We start from the raw sequence: 25,279 nt of genomic DNA, 5'->3' as shown, positions 1-25,279 counted from the left end.
CCTCAGGCAGTCATTGAATGCAAAGTACTAGATATGACAATTTCAGATTATGTTAATTTGTCTAATTAATTTTTCACCCCTAAAATGGGCGGTGTTTAAAAGGCCAATAATTCCTACAAGGAGCACCCAATATAGATGTAAATACCCTCAGATTAGAGCTGACAGTCTGTACTTTAACCTCACATCCGTTCAGTCATTTCAAATCCAATGTGCTGCAGTACAGAGCCAAAACAACGTTAGTATTTATGGTATATTTCAGATTTTTAAACTACTACTCAAACCCAGAGTAAAGGTCCCTTTTTATGTACCTGTGTTGGCTACTTTCCATACTTTCTATACACACCTGGGGCCAAGTAGCCTTTGTCAGCTAACTTCAGGCCTATGTCTACAAATGCACTTAATGAACATACAGGACATACATCTGCATAGCACATTTTGTGACTACTGTAAACAGTGCACCTGAGGTTTAAACATTGCGCAACCAACTACAGGGCCTGAGTACAACGGCCATTTTCAAAAGTATGAGGGTTCTACACCTTTGTTACTTGGCCTCTTTCACAGTTCCTCAAAATACTTTGTCGCAAAATATGATCAGTGTGATGTGAAAAGTTTGACGTAGCACAAGTCAAAAAATGTGGACGGTCTTTCAATCAGCTTTTATTTCTCCTGGCAAACAGAAGTCATTTGTACTTAATCAGTAGTTTAAATACACACAATCTCCATTTGCACCTTCCCTTTAGGCTCCCTATGCACACACGTGCCACTTAGACACGAGGAAGCGACTCGCCCCACAGGAGTCATTCTCAATGATCCACCAGTTTCCAAGTACAAGTTGACATTTCAAATGCCTTAGTGCAAATAATCACAAAATAAATGCAATTATGTCATTCATTAACGAACTAGTTAAACAGCAGGTTACGTATGCACATAATTGGCACAGCACGTAAGGACATGTAAAGCTTCTGTCATGGTCCTACAGCCTGAACTCACCAATGAAGGCTAAACGAAGGCGTACAGTACGAAGAATGGACAACTCTCACAAAAATAAGCACAACTGGGCATGTGCACGAGCAGCAGAGTAGCTGGTGGAAAACGGTGATGCTGTCGACAGACAAACTGACAGGCTTACCAAACGATCGCGCATGTGCTCATTCATCAACAATCCTCGCAAAGCGATTCACAGGATGTTCCATCTGTAAATCTCAGTGAGTGTCGATAAATCTCCCCAGCCTGTAAAATTAAGAGCGCGCACGCGTTTTTACATTAACATTTTTTTTTTTTAAAACGCCTCCACACTGCCATGTTTACCAATGTGATAACATCACCATTCAGTTTGACAGAAAATAGATTTTTCTTCACACCGTTATTGTACTCTTTGTAAAAGAAAAAAAATGTGCTTCCTATAGGGCATGGATACTCAAATCTGGCCCTCAAATCCAAATCCGACCCGTGTTTTCTTTTCTCCCAGGTAATTAACTGAACAATTAGTGCCACTGATTGGCCAGACTGTATTCACACCCGACTTCCTGTAAAGGAGGGGGGGGGTGGGGGGGCAACCAGCAGTTGTTGCACCTTGAGGACCGTGATTTGAGTAACAGGGCTTTAGGGTTTGCTTACTCAACCCTTTTAAGCCCACATGGAGGCTTCTGTCACGTGGCACCCCGTCAGAACACCAAACGTCAAGCAGTGGTGGATTTCTGCCGCAAGAAAATGTGCATGTGCATGATCAGCACCCGATACGTCATTTGAGCATGCTTATACAATCAAACTGTGTTTTTTTTTTTGACAAACCAAGGCCCTAGAGTTTATATAAAATACAAGGAATGTGCTTTTCGAAAGTAAAATGTTGCCCTAAGTTACAGCTGGATCAGATCCCATCAAATGCAGTGGTTTTCTGGTGAGACACACGGTGACACTGGTGAGACAAAAGCAGGGCTAGCATAGTTCCTTTTGTGTAGTGCACGGGTTGCCATGGCTGAATAACATGGGTTTTACAAAATATATTTCTCTAAAATGTAAAAAATGGAAGCCAGTTTGTTGTCAGTCTCATGGCCAGAGGAACAGTACAGGGAATGCATTCTGGAGAACTGCAATGCGTCTAAAATCAGGTTCAGTCGCAGGCACCATAGATACCTGTGCTCTCTGGCACTTTGGTTAAGGCATTCTTTTAATGAAGTGTCATTTCTGTAAGTACTTTGAATTAGCCCTTACTTACCCCCAACATCATCACGATTTATTGCTTTTATTCCTGTCAAAGAAAACAACATGCTGAAGAAACTACGTCAGACTCGTCTACTCAATCCTCCCGTCGGCCACAGGGTAAAGCAATTCTGATTTTGGTAATCGACTTCCCGAAGAAGTATTTCATATGAACACCGCCCTCGAACCCAGCTCCCCTCTTCTACAATCCATTTTTACCCCCCAGTGGAGACACTGAAAAAATGTAATAATAAAATGTTAAAAACCTTATTTAAACAGAATTTCTCTAAGTGACTGACATCATTTCAAAGAAAAGGGAGGCAAAATTAGCGAAGAGAAGATAGAGATGAAAACTATTCACCATTCCCTGAAACCGACCTCCCAAGCATAATTCAAATAAAACCACAATCTCAACTCTTATATAAAAAAAAAACCAAACAAAGAAGAATCACTGAGGCACTGCGATATCCATATAAAGATACCCGTAGTGCAATAACATTGGAGTACATGCCCATTTCTGATGAAATGAAAGTGGCTCTGCTGATTGGACAGCCTTTTTCCCCTAATCCCCAGTCCTGCTGACATAGTGGCCCACGACGCTGGGCGACCCACATCACACCTGGAGAAATAAATAGAAACGAAAAGACTGATGGAAAGCACTTGGCACTACCGGAGTCGAGACCCCCTTTCGTTATTGCGTTTGCAGGCACTTGGGTGAATTCAGTTCTGTCGCAGAAAGCCCGGAGGCAGGGGGCGCGGGGGCCGATGTGCTTCGAGAGTTCCCTCTCCTCCGTCTTTCTGTCACTCCGTCTTTTCCCTCCCTCCCTCCCTCCCTCCCTCCCTCCTCCGTCGGCCAGGACGGTAATTGCACTTGGGTCCGGGTCTCTCGGCTCCTCCCCCCCTCCGTCACTCGAACGCCCACTTCTGGTTCTTGTCCTCCGGGGAGCACTTGTCCATCCGCACGTCTGTGCGCCCGTCGCCGTGGCGGAAGGCGGTCACGCAGGAGTCCGAGCGCGGGTGGTAGATGCTCCCGTCCTGCGGGGGGAGGGGGGGAAAAAAAACGTCACGCGCGCCATTCCCGAAGGGAGGCGAGACGCTTGCCCCAACTGCTCACAGGGCCAAAATAACCGGGCAGCACCACACTATAAGCAACATGTTTTCTTTCATTTTATTTTACATTTAGACCAGTGGAGTAACAGACAATTAGATTTGGCAGGGATGACCCAGGGAATCAAAGTAGGTTGGGAATGCAGGGAATAGGGTAGCCAATCAGATGCAGGGGAGGTGGGCTGTAGGGATGTTTTTGTTGCGGGAATTTGGCCAGGACACCAGGGTTAGCGGTTACTACTCTCTCTAAAGGTGCACTGGGATCTTTAACCACCGCAGTCGGGCCCCGAGTTTAATGTCTCACACGAAGAAAGGCTCCTTCATCATCGTTACTCTGCCAGGTCACTGGGTTTTCTGTTGAGTCCAGAGGTCAGATTGCTCCCAACTGGATCCGCCAACATCTCTTCCAGCGGCAACTTCGTTTTCCCAGGTCGTCTCTTACCCAAGCGCTAAACAAGCCCACAGGATCAGCCACCCGGGAGCCCTCTTACCTCTAAATATCCACTGAACCTATCTTTGAGAACCCGACGAGAGGGTGATATCTGTAAATCGCAGTTCATTTGTAACGCCGTGCGTATCCCTAACGCTCTTATAGAGCGCGTGTCACCCTGTGATGAGCGGCGCACTCACCGACTGGAACATCCAGATGAGTCCGGAAGGCACCGGAACTCCGTCGTGCGGGCAGTACTTCATGCCAATGTAGGTCTGGCCCTCCTCCACTTCCGCACAGATCTCAGTGACCGAATTAAAGCGGATTTCCTTCTTCGATGTGTACTCGAAATACTGTGCGGGGGGGAAAAAAAAAGGGTCGGTGCACTTTAAAGACTGCAGCATTAAAATATTTTGTATTAGGCGTTAATTGGAACAACATACCGCGCTACAAACCTTTAGATTAAACCTTCAAATTGCATTCATGAAAGGCAATGGTGACTACGCTAAAATAAAGGACCCCATAAAGCAATACATTCTTAATACGTGCAGACGTGCAAGTCAAACTCAGAAATGGCCCATTTCATTTGTAATTGCTGCATGTATAAACAACATCAAAAAGGAAGACATATTTTGTACGTACTGTTCTTCAGTACTGTAATAATACATATCACACCCTTTATGACGCAATCATGTTCCAGTCCAAAGAAGATGCGGGGGGAATTTAAAACAGCTGAGAAATGAACATAAACCTACATACACGTGTTTACCCTTGGGTAGTGCTGCCGGCGTTTCAGCCAATTTTGAAATCCCCATTGATAACTAGCAAATGTCAAGGCCTATCAACCAGCAGCAACCATTTTGGGTCGATGGGCTCCCGAAGGAGCGGTAAACCAAAAGAAAAACACAGATGGATGTGTGTGTGTGACAAAAAAAAGCATTTGTATTGTGTCGTTCGCTCCATTTACTCATTAATATTGCTGAATTTGAGCTGAGTTGGTTAGCCAGAAGCCTCCACTGTGCTGGCAGAGCAACTGCTCCCCTTCCATTGTTCCCATTATTAATGCCGTCTTTTATGACATCACAAGAGCCATCCTTCGCTTGCTTTAAAGAGTGAGTCAACACAAGGCAGAAGCCTCCCTATGGGTTGAGGACTGCCACACCTAAATCAGTGATGTCAAAGTAGGTCTTTTTCCACTGACAGCTGACACAAATACCGGTAATGATTTACCGGTATTTGCTGATTGGGTGAGCCACACGTTGGCAATGCTTTTTAATGACTGGAAAATTATCATTGCACTATATCGCCCAGCCCTAATTCAAAGCCGTATCTCTGATCTGTAAAAAAGGGCTAAAACAGGACCTTAAAAATAACCATTAAATTTCAGAGTGTGTGAATAGAATTTTACTGTTTTTACGCTTTTCCGATCCAGTATGATGAGTAGTTCTGTGTGATATCAAATGTGACCGATATCTTTGGATGTGTTAGCTGGATTTTTAGGGATTTTTCCACCCAGCTGAACGGCCCCCCAAACCTCTGTGTGGAGGAGTAGCCCGGGCCAAAGCTGCCCCCACCATTCGCTCTCTTTAAGTCTCATGTATCTTTAAAAGGGCTAATAGGGTCTATAAAGAGGCTCGGCCCGATTCTCACTGATCCAGGCAGTACAGATCATTCACTCCATTCAGGCCTCATGTATCTTTTAAACGGATCTAAGTTCTATAAAGAGGTGACGGGGGGTTCCTGTTACACCCAGGATGTGGACACGCTGTTTCTTTCATCAATGAGTAAACCGTAACACAGGCCAAGAGGTACACGTGCGTCATACACTTGTCATCAGAGCTGCCATTAAATATACATTCAAAGGCCACTGAATTCATCTTGGGCAAACACGCTCCTGATCTAAAAGATGACAAACTACCTGGCGCTGTGTGGCGGAAACGGCATTGCTCAGACACTGGCAGCCGTAACCCCGGACAGACAGACGGAAGTCTTAAGCGCTCGTGCTTGTCACTTCCTGAGTAACCGGGAACACATCACGCCTGTGTAACCAGATACCACCGCGTGACCCTCCGAGAAACTTCTCAATCCCTCAGAGCCGCACGGTCGCGAACGCATCGTATGGAAATTTGAGTCACCTGGTTGCCGCCCTGGCCGTGGCAGCCGAAGAGAGACAGGTGAGCCCCCGTGGGGTTGTGCTCCGGGGCGTTGTAGTCCAGGCACTCCGAGTGGACCCCAGAGCTGCGCACCTGGGGGGAGGAGGGGGAGAGGGGCGGTCACACAGAGCGCTGGGGAGGCGTGGCACTGCAGGACGGGGGCGTGGCACTGCAGGACGGGGAGGGGGAGGGGCGTGGCACTGCAGGACGGGGGGAGAGGGAGGGGGCAGGTGTGGCCCTGCAGGAGGGGCGTGGCACTGCAGGGATCGGGGAGGCGTGGCACTGCAGGACGGGGGAGGGGAGAGGGCGGGCCTGAGGCAGGGGCAGCCCTGCAGGAGGGGGGAGGCGTGGCACTGCAGGAGGGGGGGGTGGGAGGCGTGGCACTGCAGGACGGGGGGAGGGGCCACTCACAGCTCCGTGCCAGCCGGGCCGGTCCTCGGGGACGTGCAGGCCCGGGTAGATGTTTTTCAGGTACCACTCGAAGTTCTGGCATTTCAGCTTCTCCCTGAGGGCGAGCCTCTCTGAGATGTCCCCGTACGATTCCTGCAGGGGAGGAGGGTGGAGAACATCTTTATTAGGCCTAAAAGCATGTACTGCACCAGGGCATCTGGCTCCAGGCACAAAATGTCCCAAGGACAACGAGTCAATAATATTGCATGTACGTGCGTGTTTTCTTTCTCTCTCTCTTACACATTTAGGCGAGCTAGGCCTTTCCCCTTATCCTCCCCCCTGCCAATCATACCAGGGAGGAACTGTCTCTGACATCATGCTTCCTGAGACTCTCTGAGCATATGCCAGATAAAGACTCAATGATTATTTCTGATTTAGAGCTTGTTTTTGTGACATTGAGGGTTAGAGGTCGACGTGTGCTACTTTCAATATTCACAATTATACGATTAAACAATACCAATACTTTGTTAAATTTTACATCAATAAAATTGAAATATATGCTCAAGTTCCACGGTTCAAATTCTACTGCTGTAAAATCATGCTCTGACCCTTTAGGAGTGGACCACACTCCTGATTGACACGCGCTATTTGGTTGTGTCTGATGCACTAATTTATAGTTTGATCAAAGATCCCCAGCATTAATAATGAAATTTTCAGGCAGAGGACACGGCGACACACGAAACTCCCACACGGCCGGCCAACAGAATGAACCTGAGAACCTCGGCACATCCTGATCCCCTTACATCACCCACACCGACGGTGGCTTCTCGGATCCAGCCACAGAGACCCGTTACCAGAGTGACACTGTCCTCGGGATCCCCACTGGAAACCAACACGTATGTGTGAGAGCGGGACAGAGCTCTGATGTCACGCTCCGTTTCGGCTGGACCGGTCTGCAGGGACTCTGGGGGGCGGCCCGTTACCTTTCGGGCCGGGGGGTTCCGGTTGTAGAAGTGCTGCTTGTAGGTGTCCATCCACACCTCGGCGGCCCGGACCGTGTTCTGGAGGAAGTTGGGCCGGGCGTAGGGGGCTTTCTTCGGGAAGACGTGACCCACGTGGGAGCAGGGGTGGACTTCCAGGGATCCGCCGCACTGCCACACCTGGGAGGTGGGGACCAATCGCGAACGAGCGTTCGTCAGATCTGGAGAGCGGCAGTCTCAGCCTGTTTTTAGCTCGACACTCCCGAGTATTGGACTGGCTCTTCCTACCTGACGGGAGTGGTCCTCAACATACTACACGCTATGTGAAGCACACAGCCATCAAGGTGCTACATATAACAAAAACCAGACAGCTGAATTTCCAAAAATGATTTAGCCCCTATGTTAGCGAATTATTCTTCCAGAACACCTCTTTTATCTCTTGTTGAATTTATACACTGCAAAAACATCTTCACAATTGTTTCAGTCTTGTACTGAGACTTAAGATATTTTCTCTCAAGTAGAAAATATTTGCGTGCTTAAGTTAGTCTCTTTACAAGTGATATCTTCTTAACCCATTGACAAATCGTGAAATTAGTCGCCTCATTGGCAATATTTTTTGTCTTATATAGCAAAATATTTATAGAGATAAGTCTAAATATAAGACTGAAAAATCCTTGTTGAGATTGACTTATTTTTTGGTTTTTGCATTGTAGGATTAGCTTTGCAGGTTTATTTCCAAATATTTTCAGAGGTGTGTATGCCCAGAATTACTGCTTTATCATATAGTCATCTTGACAGGTTTTTATTACTCCAAGATCATGATTTTCATACATTCAACAATTCTGCCGATTTTACAGAAATTCACCGTCCTTACACATCCTCCATTAAGGGCAAGCCTCCAAGGAGTGATGCTATCATTATAAATAAGTGATAAGGCCATATTAGTACCGATCATCGTGTATCCAGACAATTTTGAGAACACAGGATTCTGTAGCTTGCATTTTACAATTCTTGCCATTTTTGTTCTTATCTCGGATGCCCTTGGTGGATTGGTGGTAAACCAATCCACACAGCATTAAAAATGAATGTAAGTTTAAAGTCTCCAAAAAAAGTATTTCATTTCCTCATCTATAAAACATCAGTCCAACACTCCAGAGGACACCCTATCTTTCCTCGGTGTTCACAAAAAAGGATACAGAAATAAATATATAAAAATCTATACCGGGCTGAATGGCAGGGTCAGCTGGTAAAATGCCACCAATGAGACACTTGTGCAGTACTATCAAAAGGTTCACTTGTGACGGCACTCTTGAACTCGCACCAGGCCAGCTCACAGGGAAAATGTGTGGCAGACCAAGTGAACACTAGTGAACACGAGTTCCAGGGGGTCACAACTCACCCTAAAGGAGAGCTCCAGATTCTCTCCGCCCCACACCTCCATGCCCATGTCATAGGTTCCCAGGAATTCAAAGTAGGACTTGCTCACAGCAAACAGGCCTCCTGCCATGGTGGGAGACCTGAAGGTAGAGCACAGGATCGTGATGTCATGAGAGCACTGGATCATGATGTCATGAGAGCACGAGTTTGTGATGTCATGACAGCACGGGATCATAATGTCATGAGAGCACGAGATCATGATGCCACAAGAGCACTGGATCGTGATGTCATGGGAGCACGAGATTGTGATGCCACGAGAGCACGGGATCGTGTTGTAATGAGAGCATGTGATTGTGATGTCATGAGAGCACGGGATCGTGATGTCACGAGAGCACGGGATCGTGTTGTAATGAGAGCATGTGATTGTGATGTCATGAGAGCACGGAATCGTGATGTCATGAGAGCACTGGATCATGATGTCATGAGAGCACGGGATCATGATGTCATGAGAGCACTGGATCATAATGTCATGAGAGCACGGGATCGTGATGTCACGTGAGCACGGGATCATGATGTCATGATCATGATCACGGATTCTCTGGCGGTGCCGTACCCACCTGATGGGGTCAATGCGTGAAGTTCGCCTCTGCCGGTCCACCTCGGGCACCGCGTGCCACTGGAACGTCAGCCTCCAGTCGAACCCGCCAACCATCGGCTCGTCCGTCTGCATGTAGTACTCGAAGGTGTTCCAGTCGATGGTGTCTATCACGGGGCACACTATGGTGCTTTCGTCTTCATTAATCCTGCCAGGGAAAGACCCAAATCTCCGTTACGAGAGACTTCAGTTTGAGTTATCGGAGGCACTGCTCTCCATCGGCCGTGTGACCTGTACTGTGCTCGCAGTGGAAGTGAGCGGATCGAAGAACTGGGAGGAGCCCGGTGAGAGAAAACGGCGGCCCACCTCTGTAGCAGCGGCTCGATCCAGCCGGGGACGCACTCGCAGTGGCAGTCCAGGAAGGTGAGGACGTCCCCGGTGGCGAAGGTGGCGCCGATGAGCCGCGCCCGGACCAGCCCTTCCCTCTTCTTGGTGCGGACGAGGCGAACCCGCTCCAGACCGCTGATGTACTGCGCCAGCTGGGACTTCAGATAGGCTGCAATTCACACGGTTGCCGTGAGCGACGGCTTTTGCATTGGCATACCTCCGCGGTCGTCCCCCCTGCCGCCCCCCTCCCAGCGGCGCCATTACGGCCAGGCCCTGAAAGCTTGTTCCTGAGCCCCCGTCTGGGGCACCCCCTGGCTTCACTGAGGAGCAGCTCACAGAGTCACGCCGACTGTGTGAGCCGCTCGTCTAGGTGTGTCCGAAATCCCAGCAGCTGCACGAGGCCGCGGACGAGGAAACAGTTTCCTATGAGGTCACTGGGCGCCGGGGCAGCGAGCATCAGGGTGTAACGTCTGGGATAGAGGACTGGGACAGAGACCAAAACCCTGCGCGAAGATGATTAATAGTCCAGAGATGCATAAACAGGGAGAGGAAAGCTTGAGTGCTTTTCTCCTTCGCCCTCAATAGGGCAATCGGAAAACAAGGCAGGATGAAACGCTGCCGTCGCGTCGTTCTGCGAAGCCTGGCGTTTAGGTTATCGATGAGGTCACGCCGTTATCATAGCCTGAGGACGGTGAAATTAAAGTTCAGTCTGGAACGCTACGAGGGATTTGCAGCGCAGGGAGACGAAGGGTTAAAACGGGGGCGGGGGACGTGCAAACGAGGCACGGACAACGGTGCCACAGATGCTCTACGTGCCAACCAGATGGTCAGCTCCTGTGAATGCATTTCACTTCTATCTTCTCAATTCAGAATAAAAACGTACACTGAACTCTACTAAAATGTGAGGCACTTTAGTAGAGTTATCAGGCCAATGTTAGGAATGCAGAGTTGACCATCTGGTTAGCGTAGACAAGCTTCCCCACCATGAGTCCCTTTCAGCCTCTTTCAAAACAGCAGTCACAGAAATCAAAGCGGTGCTCCACACAGAACGCCGGGCTGCGGGTGCAGAGAGCGGCCCACCTTTCTCGCTGAAGTCGTCGATCAGGATGATCTCCTTCAGCAGAACAGCGGGCGTGGCCTCCAGCACGCTGTGGATGGTCCTCAGCAGCGTGGACCACGCCTCGTTGTAAAACGCAATCACCACCGACGTCGTGGGCAGACTGCGGTAGTTAAATTTTTTCGCTCTACATCTGTGGCGGAACAAATGGGGGAAAAAAATCATGAAGACTTCAACCGGTATCTGAAGTACAAACTAAAATAACTTATGCGATTGTATTCAAAAGTAACCATTTAGGGGGTCGGCCACCAAACTGGAACTCTCTTGGTGTTGTCAGTATTCTTCTTCTTCACTAGCATCCACTGCTATCTCCAATTCACCCAAAATTCTGAAAATATGACTGGCTGGTAGAGACTCATACCAAACCTTCCCTCAGTAGCAGTTCCCAAACACATATGGCAGTGCAATAAGAAATCAATTGAAAATAATTTTTCAAAAATAAATATAAAAATTACACATAAACATTACCATTGGCTTTGGCTTCTGAAATTTTGTAAATCTATTCCTCTGCTTACTGACAGTTTAAACTGTATTAATTCAGCTGAAAAGATTATTCTCTCTCAATGATCCCCTCTTTGAAAAACACAAAAAAATGATCCAATTCTCCAAACAATTATTTTGAATTGCCCCAAACATGGTCTTAGGCCTACATTAGGTTTGTTCATTTCTGAATATTAAGTGAAACAACATGGCAGCCGCAAGAAAATAAAATGGCACTAATTACCATGCCATATGCAAATGTCCACTTTATTCACTGTTGTCAAGTCTGTGTCAGGCTTACTGCCACAAGCAGAACAATACACACATATTTCATTCAGCTCCCCAAGAACCTCACCAAGAACCACCACACACACACACACACAAACTGGAATGAAGGATCCCTGAGGCGTTCTTTCTCCGGTTTGCTCATTCAAAGTTCAGCAACATTGCAACTATAATCACTTCAACTTGAAGGTATGCCTGAAGGATAATAAATCCTCAATAAAGCATAGAGATAATTATTTTTTTACTTTTTGAAATCATTAGAACTATTCAGGTCATTATAGTAAGCCATCGGTATGTCTCTTAATGGTAAACTGAGAGCTCAGAATTACATTAAATTACATAATTCTACTTTAATTATAATTCAACTTTGAGATAAGAACATTTCCAAGTCATTAACAAAATCCCTGTCAGTTTCAACAAAAGTAATTTCAGGTATTTAATGTAAGTTTGAATTTCCCCTTGGCAATGCACTACTATTGCCAAGTATCCCATTACAAAACAAAAATGGTTCAAATTGCCTCAGTGAATCACCTAATTAACAGAAATATAGCTTATAAGCATGTGGTCTGCAACACCAAGCCAAGTTTCTAAGCACAGACTTAGAAACTTGGACAAAAAGACAAAAGAAGATGCATCAAATTAAAGAGAACAAAAATATGAACCCTATGCTTTTAATAGTTTGGAGAGCTGACATTCATATCTATTGCCTTTTGGGTGTAGTCTAATGACAAGATGCACATAACAAACTGCATCCAATGGGTGTACCAAGTAGCTGGTGGATACTGGTATATTGTGTCCCTAATAGTCATTGTTCGAGATGCCATTGCTGTCTCAGTTTCACTTTGTTTAACTTGACTTTGGGTGCATCATAATATTATTTGTGCTGACAAACTTTCTCTAATGAGTTCCTGGTATAACTGCATGTGCCCCGGTGCCGTTTATACAAAGTCTTCGAGTGAAAAGATTCGAGTGACTACAGTGATTCCTTGAGGAGTGAAACGTTTTCTCAGAATTCAAGGACGAATCAAACAATGTTGGCAGGTTTCACTGTGGCCGATTTGCATGAAAGTACACTAGAAATTCAACTAAATGGCGATCAGTCACCGTTAAAACCACACGTCACTGAGAACAGCCAACATCCCTGATTCTGAGCGATTCTGAAGCCCGAGAGCCAACAATCCCATAATATATTTTCACACTGTTTATAAACAAAGGCCTCTCCCTTTGAACCAAATCAATGATACTCTTAAATGACCCTTTTAAAGTATAGGAGCAAATAACACTGGTCAGAGTGGAACTGCCTTCTGGGAAATGGTTGGCACTGGGCTTACACAACCTCAGGAAGGATGCAGAGGACTCTGGGATCTAGATAGTCAGCGTGACGTGAAAGGAGGCGGACGCCACGTCATTTTAATTGACACTGGTCCCATTCTTCGCACACCGCAGTTCAAGACAATATTTACTGCAAGCCTCTGGGGCTTAACTACAAAGGCTTTCTTTGTGGAAAACAGGGGAACCAAACCCTGAGGGCTGACAACAGGCTGTAAACATCTTGCCAAACCAGACACTTCGCTTCCCGTAACAAAAAAGGACCTCTAATCCTATTAACCAAAGGCCACATCAGGAGTTGCTTGACTTGGTTCATAAACTGTGTATGAAATCCCCTGGAACGTTTTTATCAGGCTTCTCACTGATGCAGGGCCTGCCAAAAATTCTTGTGTTTGTCAAAAAGGTTTTGCTGCCCGTTATAATAGTCTGTGGAATGAAAGTTTCAGCGTAGAACAATAGGCACCTGCGGTTTACTCTTGGATTGGATGAACAACTTCGGACCACTGGTAAGCTTTCAGACAAGCACAGCAGTCTCCACTAGGCAAGTGATGAACATGTTTCCATTTATGTGGGTACACTCTTAACTGTCTTATCAGTTAAGTGTTGGAAACATAAAACACACATTTTTCAGCCTGTTATTGGTAGTATGTTTATACTGACCACTGGATGGATGGATGTATGGATGGAGGGAAGGAGGGACAGAGATCAAAGTGGTCTTATTGCAAACAAATGAGTGATGTGTCAGTGATACGTATCAGCACAGATCAGAGTAGATGATCTGGGTGTGGCATCGACTTAAATGAGATGTTTTCGCAAGCCCTTCCTACTTGAGACACTGATAGTTCATCTCAAATAAATCATATGAACATATAGTATGCCACATGCACACCTGTGGTACACACAAAATGTAGAAAATGTCATGCATATGACAAATGCAAAATGTCACATGTATGTTACACTGATGCAATTAAAAATAGGAAGACAATTTCTGGGGCGACATAGCTCAGGAGGTAAGACCGATTGTCTGGCAGTCGGAGGGTTGCCGGTTCAAACCCCGCCCTGGGCGTGTCGAAGTGTCCTTGAGCAAGACACCTAACCCCTAACTGCTCCGGAGAATGAGAGGCAGCAATTGTAAAGCGCTTTGGATAAAAGCGCTATATAAATGCAGTCCATTTACCATTTACCAATTTCACATTTCAAAGTTTCTTTAATGCTCCCAGCTAGGGCTGGGCGATGTAATGAATATTAATATAATATTGGATATAATTTTTAAGGTGGTACAAAATTAAGCTACACAGATTATTGCACTGAGCTGACACTGTGTGATTTAACGCCGGTGTACTCACTCCTGCATCCTGTTGTCCAGGATGTGGCGGTGCAGGGAGATCCGGTCGCTGACGTAGATGTTGATGGCGTAGCGCTCGACCGACTCGTCCTCCAGCTTCTTCTGCTCGGGGTCGAGGGTCAGGTGGGTGGCCTTGCCCCACTCCCCCGGCGCGTTGGAATCGGCAGGGGGCTTGAGGTAGACGGGCCTGGCCAGCTGCTCCCGGCTCTCCTCCGCGTCGGAGAACTGCCTCTCCCGGAGGCTCCGCCCGCCGCCGTCCTCCTCCGAGCCCGGGGAGGACGTCCCCGAGCGCTCCAGCAGGAAGTACGCCAGCAACATGACCGACAGGAGCAGGCAGGCCTTCGCCAGGAGGCCCAGCCTCCGAGACAAGCGCACCCTCATCGCCGCGGCAACGTCTCACGCGCCCCCTACAGGACGGGAGCAAAAGAGACGGGCTTGTGGACAAGGAGCAAAAAGCACCAGGACAAACCTCAACTGAGAGGAGATCCAAGATGTGACTTTCACTACCATACTGCCTAACTATCAACACCAAACATGGTCAGCACTAGTGCTTACAGTAAATTAGCATGTACTGAAGGCAGCTGAATGCTGGAGATATTAATCACCATGAGAGTAATCACATTAGGGTACCGCCCTGCCACATATCTGTCTTATGATGTGTTAGTAAACATCCAAATGTCAGAGGCTATGTGACATACTCCCAGGAGAAAACATCATCACTGATATCTGTTGGATGTTCATAAGACAGCCAATCAGGAGCAAGATAGTACAGCTTCTGTGTGATCACGTGATGCGTTTTCTTCTGACGGACTTGACCGCCTGCTTCTTCTGCTCGGGCTCGAGGGTCAGCTGGGTGGCCTTCCCCAACTCTCCTGGGGCGGCAATGACAGTTAGCAAAGCTTCCATTCAATGCGAATGGACGCGCTATGGATTGTGGGTAGTTTTTCTACAAAGGAGTACTCAGCCTGTTACCGGCTGAATGGAAGTGAACTGCGTAAACCCCGAAAATGGTTAAGACGTCTTTCATTCACATTTTTTTTCTTTATGCATAAAAAAATCCTGTCGGCCTAAATGTATGGTGAATCGAGAGGCGTGACAACTAACATTTATCTAGCTAAAAAAGTGGTTTTGACATGCTGTTACACTTTCGGCACCGAGACGTTTCCACAACAATAGACCGCAGCACACAGCACCTCGTTTTATCAAGTCAGGACCTGAGCTGCAAAACGCAACAAATGTACTAAAACGCTAAGCTAGCGCTGCTGAATGGTGTTACGCAATCACGCATCGCATCTGCTCCTGTCGACATATCTCCTCATTTCATCACGGTATCTGATATCGGTGATGTTTTCGTTTTCCCCCCCAGAAGCACTGCACATGGGTTGTTTACTACCGCATCAGGTATGATTAAAGAAAAGAAGCTGAAAGGTTGCCAAATTGCATAGGCTAGTCTTATGCTTAAAAAAACAGGATTAGATATATTGTGCAATCCTATTCACCATGAATGTTGTTTATAAATACAATAGTAAATTATTTAAGTCTTTATTTAAGTTTTTAATTAGCTAATTCAATCATAGCATTTCTTATGTACTCCTAAAAACCACTAAGCTGCCAAATCCCAACACAGACAGCAGCCTATTCATTTCAACAGCTAAAGCCTTAGAAGTAAACAAACAGGGACTTCAGTGCAAATATCTAGGGCATGGCAGCTGACTAATCATACCTTCCATACACCCAAGACAGACACAAATCCTCAAATATCCTCACAGAAATTGGCCACGAAAAATTATTCATTAGTCTGAGCAAATGTTCCATTTATAAAATTCAACATATTCCAACAACTGTCATTTTAATTATCTTCTTGGCTAACATTTCTCATAATCCACTGTGAATGATGGATACAATTGGTTTACTTGGCTTGAAACTGTAGGCTTACATTTTTAAGTGGCAAAGAAATACATTTGTGTCCCTGAGAATCTCTAAAATATAACAAAACTAAATAAATGTCAAAATGTAACAAAACTAATTTCAGATTAACATTGTCTTGTCACATTGAGACAGCAACACACTCCTGGTCCTCAAAAATCAGTTAAAAAACAGCATAAGCCAAAGTTTCACCACTCTGTGCCAGGGGTTCACAAGCACTTTGTTAGACCGGGTGCACATTCTCCTCCTCACAGTATCACATTACCAACAATTAATTATAGCAGGTTATAAATATTTACATCCCTTTTCTTTCTGAAAGCAGTCACGGTTGATCTAAAATGGCAAACTATGATATGGACACCGTGACACCCTTGCATTTGTTCTTCCTCTTTTCAATTACACACAGAAGTTGGGGGCAGAGTCTCTGGTGTGTTTTGCTGTGCTGTACGTCTACAGGCATGAGATTCTTTTTCAGCTTTGAGAGTACAGCCAGCCCTTTCAAAGCCCTGGGCACATGCCAAGATCTAGAAGTCCTGATGTATCGAGTGAAAGGCCGACAGACAAAAAGTCTATTTATTATGAATCAATCACACCTTCCACTCTCAGCTAAACAGCCTGCAGAAACGCTTTAGCACTACTGGACCGAGCAAGAATCCAGAAATGAAGCCCAGGCCTGTTAGAGCAGACCGTGTGTTCTAGCCTATGTCTTGTGGCAGGTGTCAGAGGGGGTTGGCTCTGACATATTTGTTGTCGTACCAATAGGACCATCCATAATGGAAACAACAAAAGATGTAAGATTTAATGGCATTGTGATCTGTGAGAGGACTGAAGCAGGGTTATCTAGATCTAGCTGTTTTGTTTTTTTTTTTTTTTTTTTGAAAAGGTAACTGTAGCGAAGATGATGCAGGCAGCTTTGATGCCAAGTAAATCATACTGTGGAATTTTCTTCAACTTGTTTCTCTCACTGACAAAATCTTTAGTGACCAGAGACTGCATGGAATTCCTTAATCCCTCCTTTAATCAGGGTATTTTCACAGAATTGTATTCTGAAGCAGGCTGAACGTCATCTTCAGGAGGAGAAAAGCTTTCACGGTGGCTATCGTAATAAACACAACACCTGACAGAACAAATCACAGTCCTTCACGTCAAGGGAGGAAAGAATCACCCCATGTTAGAAATGTTTCTTTTGCAATAAGCTGTCAAATTATAACAGAGCATGTATCATATGCGTCTGGTAACACGTCAAAGCGCCACAGTAAGCTCTTAGGCTCAGACCGTACAGGCCTACAGCCAATGAGCAAGACCTGCATTCAGTGTGTGCAGCCGGGGGACTTCAGGCTACAAATGAAATCATCTCTGTTAAGCAGCAACGCCAGGAACATGAACACAGGCGATTATCTGCTTCTGACGCTGCCTGGCGACTGAATCACGGACAATGGCTCACGGTTTAAAAGCTCAACGCTCTCAGACGGAGAACGTTCTCCTGAGTCAAACGGCACGACGGGGGAGGACCGCCCGCGCGTTCGCGAGGCGTGACGTAACCCTCCTGCAACCTCTCTCCAACCCCGGAGGGGAGGATCGCTCCTCTGTCGCCCGCTCGACCCGCTGGCGCTTTCTCTTCGGCTCTCCTAGGTCCAACGCGGAAAAATGTCTTCCCTGCCCGTGCTTGCAAAGTTTCAGCAGTTCAGCGACTGTTTATCTGCATCATTATTTTGCCGCAGCACACTCAAAAAAAAATCCTGGACGACACCCAACTGGTGAAATAACATCGCACAGCCAGACAATTTGATAACAACGCTTTGTTGTGAGCTACTGGGGAAAATAAAATATGCCCCTAAATTCAAACAAATAAATAGTAAAGTAGGCCTAACTGTATGCACTCAAAAAACTCTTAGTGACATATGCTGCTGACAAACTTTAATAAGGATATAACTTTGCTTACAAGCTCGTTTGCTGCAATACTTAGCAAGCGAAGTAGCATGCAACTAAATAATGTTGTACGTGCAACAATACACAGGTTTCCGGACAGTACTACCCTCTCCTTCAATTCAATACAAAACAAGCAGAGGTGAAGAAGCAATGGTTAACCAGACTAACGCTAGGCCTATGTCACAGATGAAGACACCAAATTATTTATGATGGCTGTGTATCTTTGCGCGGTTTGTGGGTGGCCGATGTGCACGGCGCTTTTGTGGCTCTGAAATAATTATTTTGCCCACAGTTTCCTGCTTTGTGTAGGAGGGAGGTTTGACTAAGGGCCTAATTACACTTCAGAAGCGCACTTTAAAACAACCGTCAGTCATTGTTAGCATTCCACTGATATTACCATACAGGCTACAAAATATGAACTTCAAGACCTAGTTCTTGGCTGTAGTATTCCTTCCCATTTAACAAAAAATTATACCAAATATTCAGCCAAGGTATCCAAAAATAATGTTCATTTAATAGACTTAATAACTTGCATTACAGAATTTATATTTTTCTCTCAGTGTAGAAAGTTGTTATTTTTGGTGAACTGTATCTTGTTAAATGACAAACTGGCAGTATCTTTCGCAGTAGCTTCATAAGAGGCAACTTCACCCTTTGAGAGCTCCTTTATTGTTTCCCAATTAAGAATTCCCAATCGTATTCAAGGGACCATTCTCATCAGTGCGATGTCCTCCAAAGATTCGGGGAAGCACGATCTAGAATGTTCTCCAGAAACTGTGTAGTCTCCTGCCTCTGCTTTTCTGACTCCGTAGGTCAGCTGGGAAGTCGTTTCCCTGGAGGGGAAGACTAGCAATGCAGCTTGAGCAGGACGATGCCTAACTGACCAGAGGAGTCCAGAATACACCATGAGGCAAGGAACACCTTGTTGATTGAGCCCCTCCCTCCACAGACGGCACTATGGGCAACTCCAGACAACTGTGCCCAGGGTTGCTGGCCAATCAGCGCTCATACGGTTAGGATCTGATTCCAGACCTTGGGGCAAGTCGGGGCAGAGAATGAGTACTATAGTTACTTGCCACCGCTAAGTTTAACTGAAGTTAGGTTTCTTTCAAAACAAAATCACAAAATCACATTCACATTCCAATACATCAAGGTTATACAAGTGCCCAATCTTTGTTTCAAACAAAACCAATTAAACATAAATAAATAAATAAATAAATAAATAAATAAATAAATAAATAAATACAATTGCGCCTACTCAGTTGTATAGAAGGAGGTGGCATTACTAGGACATGCACTTTTAGATTATGCAGACCACCAAGTGCTGCAGAGTACATGGAGCAATCATGAAGGAAAACAATTACCAGAAGCAACACTATAATACATCACTACCTAAGAGTAGCCTTACCCTGGGTCATGTTTAGCTTTGCACTAAATATAAACTACACAAATGCAAAGAAGGGGAAAAAAAAACAGATGGAGAACCAGCCATTACGCCAGCACTCGGCTGTGTTTTGAGTTCCCGTAGGCCAGTTCCTTCTTTATCCTTACAGGAAGGTAAACAAAGCCAGAAATAGGCCTACCATTTCCATATCTGTTTACTAACTTTATAATCCAGGTTTCTCCTGTCATTTAAGGCATGAACTTTGCAGCAGAAATCACCAAAGAAAATCAACAACAATGTGAGAGAAAATGAGGAATTATTGCCCTCTCTGAAAGTAGGCTGCCCTCCCCATACTGTTAAAAACAGCAGCTGCCTTTTCTAACTTATTAAAAGAAAGGGGGCAGACGATATCCTGCGTGTGAATTGTGCTGTCGACTGCGAAGCGCAAAGCTAGCAGCCTGCAACTAGATATCAATCTTCACTGCAAAATCTTTAAGATAGGAAAAGATAGCAGTCTAAAATACTGTAATCCAACTCCTGCTGTCACAGAATTATCTTCATAATAGGTTTACATCTATTGTTTTTCCTAAAAGGCCTGGATGAGTATCATTGTAAGCAAAGCCTGCAAGAAAGACTCCCACACTAACTGCATAGCTCAACAGAGAAACAACAGACTCCATCCTGAACAGGCCATTCACACATGCAAACAGACCTCCCCCAACAACTTTCCATTACTCACTTGGATAGAAGTAAGCTACATTTTTCATTCTGTTAGAACCACAGCAAGTTACAAAAATGCATAACACACACTGCTTCCATCTAGGGTTGGATGATAAAGAAAACTTGAAATTACTACAATACATTTGCCAGCCCTAACTCCATCTTGATAAAACTCAAATTAAGCCAACAAATAGGTAAGAATTCAATCGAAAGGAACTCCCAGTCAAAAACACTTCCAAAACAACAAATCAAAAAAATTTCAAATAGCTAGGCTACTTCCAGTACTTTGATAACAAGAGAACATTATTTTAAAATCTGTGTCAAGCAAATAATTTCCCCTATTTAATCAATTATATTTCTATTACATTTTTGACATTTCCATTAGCATGACAATAATATCAAATCTATTAAGCAAATTCATTTAATATAAAAGGTGCACTATTACTCAGTCTATTCAAGTAGTTGATGATACAAGCTATTTCTGTTGAACGTCTTGTGCAAAGCTCAAAAGGTACATCAACTTGCTTGCACATATCCTGTTGCTATATTTTAGATACAATGGCCACATGCACTTTGTGTGCCCTAACTGCGTGCATCTAATATGCAACATATTCCTGCAAGCAGTGGGGGTGTTCGTTTTCATGCGGGTCCCAGTAGTTTCTGAAAAGAGGCAAGTGTCGGTGTCATGTTCTCAGTTTCTGTCTTTGAAAAGATACGCCTTAAAGTGAGAGGGATGGAGGTAGGGAAGACCTTGAAAGGGAACTGAAAAAGCAGATGGAATAAATAGTGGAGACTTACTCCAAATGTGAATTACAGCAGTCAGCTGATAAAAAGTGGCTACATTCAGCTGTCCTGGTGAACTACTTTAAATCGGTATGCATAGCTCAGGGTGAAGGTCAGTTGAGGTGAAATTCTGATTTACTCAATAAAACATTTACATTGGCAGTGCAGCACACTGTGTAATACTACATACGCGCTTATATCTGGAAAGGATTCAGGATTATCAAACAAGTCTACACTAGACCAGTGTTTCGCTCTTGGCGTTCCCTGGCAACATTTTCAAATTGTTTTTTTTTTTTAAACTATACCCAAGATAATACACTATATATGATGTGATTGTTCAGACACTTTGGCCCTAGAAAAGGTCATGCTAATAATAATCATTACAATAATTTGTGGCGGTTTGACTCAATTAGGCTATATAAAGGTCAACAAGAAAACAAGTCCTCAAAGCCACATTTTCAGAGATCACATTTAAGACACTTCATTGCACTCCGATATCAATGCACAAGATTGAGAATATCCATTTGATTATTCTAGCTAACCTGAGACCTCATGACTCAAAGACGTGAGGCAAACATTGCACAGAAACAGACTTCCGACAACAAATATGAATTTACAAAGAGGGATTCTCAGGCCTTTAAATACAACGTTTGCAACCACAGGGATCCAAGAGGGCTCTTGTCCCTCTGTGTGCATAAAGATATTCCAAGCATTAGCTAAGATACATACACTAAGAGACAATATTCTTTCGTGACATTTCACGTACTTATACTACGATGTGTACCAGAACCAATATAAGCGAGTGTAGAGCAGTGGTTCTCAAACTCAGTTGTGGAGAACCCATGTATGCTGGTTTCGGTTTCCAACCAAAATTCCAATACAGAAATTTAAAGAGCTGTTCATGTTTCTTAAAGTGCTTTTCATGTTTAGAGGGAGTATTTACCCTCTTAAGACACATTACGTCAGAAATTGCTATGCATGCTTTTTGCGCTAAATTGCAAAGGAGTACATAAAGAGGTTTAAGAAAATGAACTGATCAAATAAAAGACTCGGGTTAATCAACTGGCTCGTAACTGATGAAAGTGTAGACGCCTGGACAATAAACGAACCTTTTTCCCAGTTGGGAGTCTGACCGTGTTAAACGACACGTGGGCTAGTAGGGCTACACCAGTAACAGGTGGCTACCGCTTAACTGACGTGGGGACAATAAAACATGCATTTTGCCACAGTAACTCAAACGAGATGGACTTGACTAACCTGTTATGGATTCACACATTCACTTATTCTTCAGACATGACAAATGACATTATCTATTATTACAAGTGTATCCCCCAAAGTGTAATTTTCATTAAGAAAACTGATAACCACCGAGCTACTTAGTTTAACTTGAAATAACATTTCAGCTTGGTAAACAAGAACTACTATGACAAGTTAGATAATGCTGGTAGCTAGTACATTACAGGCAGTCTATAAAGCTAACATTAGATTTGAAGCCAATTCGCAAGTATGTTGACAGATAAAGTTAATCATTTAAATACGTATTAACTAGCTAGATAATTTGCGATTAAACCACCACATACAGTAGCGAGTTCGTTAACCTAAGAAAAGAGCAGTTTCCTTAGCTATCTTCAGTTAACTAATGCTACTTCCCTGAAAATCTACTCACAATAGTCGCTAATGCTAACGTTAGATAAATTCTCAAATTAACCACGTTAGCAATATAGGCTAGCTACCCAACTCGTTTCAGCACTGAGTTGCTAGTGAGCCAATAATTTCTGTAACAGAATAACATCGTCTAAATAATTTCGTCGGGATTGTTCTTACCTAGCTACGAGCTACATTCCGCAAATCCACGTAAAATTTCGATTTCAGTTATCTGTGAAATCGCACGATACCAGACTGGATTTGTGGCTTGCTAGCTCCAAATATCAGCATAACCACATCATCCTCCACGTTGACTGGAAATGTTTAGCTAGCTAGACAGCTAGTGCAGCTAACGTTATTGTTCTTCTGCTGCCCGGCGAGGGTCTGTTTGTTCAGGCTCAACTTGGTGAATTGTATGCGCTGTTCCGGGTCTGTCGTTGCAGCAAACGTTACTAGGTACGTACGCGACGTAAGGGATTAATAGACTGCGAATGTGGTGTTTTTGTTCTTGCAAACCAATTTGGGTGCGTCTTCTAATGTACCCCGCTATATCTTTTTTGTCCCCTTGGTCCCTAAAAAGTTTTGACTCGCTAGTTCCCTATAAATTAGCCACGTGACCAGAGTATGGTGGGATACGTCGGACATTGGACACGGTTCACGTTTGATATAATAAGCATTACAGTAATGACGTCTCAAATTTTTGGTTCATTCAGGGGGCCTTCACTTTCTCATAGTACAATGTTCAGTGTTCATTAACTCTAATATCGATTATCATGGACCTAATCAGTGTAAAATGTACTCTATCAGAGTTGATTTCACGCTGAGTAGCCTACTTGCTGTGTAGGATACATGCAATATCCAGCTTACTGGGTGCTTTCAGTGTTGTTCACAGATGAAATTGAACTGAAAAAGATGACAGTTGACTAAAATTTAGTTTTATTCATGCATAGGTCTATAACATAAGGGTATGTATAATTTCCTTTCCTGTCGCTTATGCCCTAACAGGAGCTCCTGTGTCAACATATTAATACATGTGCTGTAGGAATGCAAACATATTCATACATGCATCCTAGCAATGCCTCCTGCACACACATATTCATACATGGACCCTTAGAATGTCTCCTGTATGCATGTATTTATACACAGACCCTTAGAATACCTCCTGCACAGACATATTTATGCACAGACCCCAAGAATGCCTCCTGCACAGACATATTCATGCACAAACCCTAAGAATGCCTCCTGCACACACACATGATACATCCAGAGGATCATTAGACCCCACACACCAGCATATTCATGCACAGACCCCAAGAATGCCTCCTGCACAGACATATTCATGCACAAACCCTAAAAATGCCTCCTGCACACACACGATACATCCAGAGGATCATCAGACCCCACACGCCAGCCAGACCTCTCCGTTCTGCCACGGACGCTTGGCACCTCCCCCTCTTTGTGTCTGTACTTCCAGTTCGCGTCTGCTGTCTGTCCTGGCCCCTCGCTGGTGGAATGACCTTCCCGTGGCGGTCAGAACAGCAGAGAATCTGACTACCTTCAAGCGCAGACTAAAGACTCATCTCTTCAGGCTGCACCTCTCCCCACCCCTCCCTAGCCTCTAGTTTAGCTCAATGTACCTAGTTAGGTACATTGTGTTTTCGTGCTAGTTTTGTACTTGGCAGGATTGTTTTGTTTATTTGCTGAACAGGTTACCGTACAGGGTTGGAGTCCTGATCTATGTGGTCACTTCTGGCACTATGATCTTTACTTCACTCCAGTGTGTTTTTCTGCACCTCTGCACCTTGAACTGATGCACTTGTTGTACGTCACTCTGGATAAGAGCGTCTGCTAAATGCCTGTAATGTAATGTAATGTAATATTCATAAACAGACCCTAAGAATGCCTCCTGCACACGCATGTTCATACACAGACCCTAAGAATGCCTCCTGCACACACATATTCATACACAGACCCTAAGAATGCCTCCTGCACAGACATATTCATGCACAGACCCTAAGAATGCCTCCTGCACACACATATTCATACACAGACCCTGAGAATGCCTCATGCACACACATATTCATACACAGACCCAAAGAATGCCTCCCGCACAGACATATTCATGCACAGACCCTAAGAATGCTTCCTGCACAGACATACTCATGCACAAACCCTAAGAATGCCTCCTGCACGCACATATTCATACACAGACCCTAAGAATGCCTCGTGTGTGCACATTTTCGTACACAGACCTTGAGAATGCCTCCTACACAGACATATTCATGCACAGACCCTAAGAATGCCTCCTGCACACACATATTCATACACAGACCCTATGAATGCCTCCTGCACAGACATATTCATGCACAGACCCTAAGAATGCCTCCAGCATACACATATTCATACACAGACTCCTGGGAAGATTCAAGTTTGTTTGGTGATAATGGCTTTTATTGTAGTTCGGTGGAGTACCAGAGCCTTAGAAATGGCTTTGTAACCCTTTCCAGACTGATATATTGGAACAACCTTTTTCTCATCTCTTCCTGAATTTCTTTTGATTATGGCATAGTGTGCTTGCAGAAACAATCTGATGATAAGGTTCAGTGTAAATTAGGTTTAAATTCAACAGGGCTGGCTGCAATTATTCCTGGTTGTGTTCAGTCAGCTGAATCTAAATATCAAATAAATTTGTTTAATTAGTTGATTGAGTAATTAACCT

The 25,279-nt window shown here is 44.6% G+C and overlaps 1 protein-coding gene across 1 annotated transcript; it reads right to left on the bottom strand.

Moving 5' to 3' along the window:
* Positions 1-637: 637 nt before the first annotated feature.
* poc1bl (POC1 centriolar protein homolog B (Chlamydomonas), like) lies at positions 638-23,166 on the bottom strand. The gene is made up of 11 exons (XM_064348310.1): positions 22,741-23,166; positions 14,176-14,581; positions 10,699-10,868; positions 9,598-9,787; positions 9,254-9,439; positions 8,659-8,776; positions 7,263-7,439; positions 6,301-6,432; positions 5,872-5,982; positions 3,937-4,089; positions 638-3,234 (listed from the first exon to the last, which is right to left on the bottom strand). Exons 2-11 carry the CDS (start codon positions 14,553-14,555, stop codon positions 3,106-3,108), a joined length of 1,746 nt encoding a protein of 581 aa, XP_064204380.1. The 5' UTR covers positions 14,556-14,581; positions 22,741-23,166; the 3' UTR covers positions 638-3,105.
* Between the last annotated feature and the right edge of the window lie 2,113 nt (positions 23,167-25,279).

This window comes from Anguilla rostrata, chromosome 8 (assembly GCF_018555375.3).
Source record: "Anguilla rostrata isolate EN2019 chromosome 8, ASM1855537v3, whole genome shotgun sequence".
NCBI lineage: Eukaryota > Metazoa > Chordata > Actinopteri > Anguilliformes > Anguillidae > Anguilla > Anguilla rostrata.
Note: the sequence above shows the minus strand (reverse complement) of the source record. Positions and strands in the feature narration are given on the sequence as shown.

Excerpts from the sequence above, each read along its gene's own strand:
- poc1bl (XM_064348310.1), bottom strand. The coding sequence starts at position 14,555 with ATGAGGGTGCGCTTGTCTCGGAGGCTGGGCCTCCTGGCGAAGGCCTGC. Across the intron at positions 5,983-6,300 it reads GGCCCGGCTGGCACGGAGCT|GTGCGCAGCTCTGGGGTCCA; the intron begins GTGAGTGGCCCC and ends TCCTCCCCCCAG. Across the intron at positions 3,235-3,936 it reads TCATCTGGATGTTCCAGTCG|GACGGGAGCATCTACCACCC; the intron begins GTGAGTGCGCCG and ends CTCCCCCCGCAG.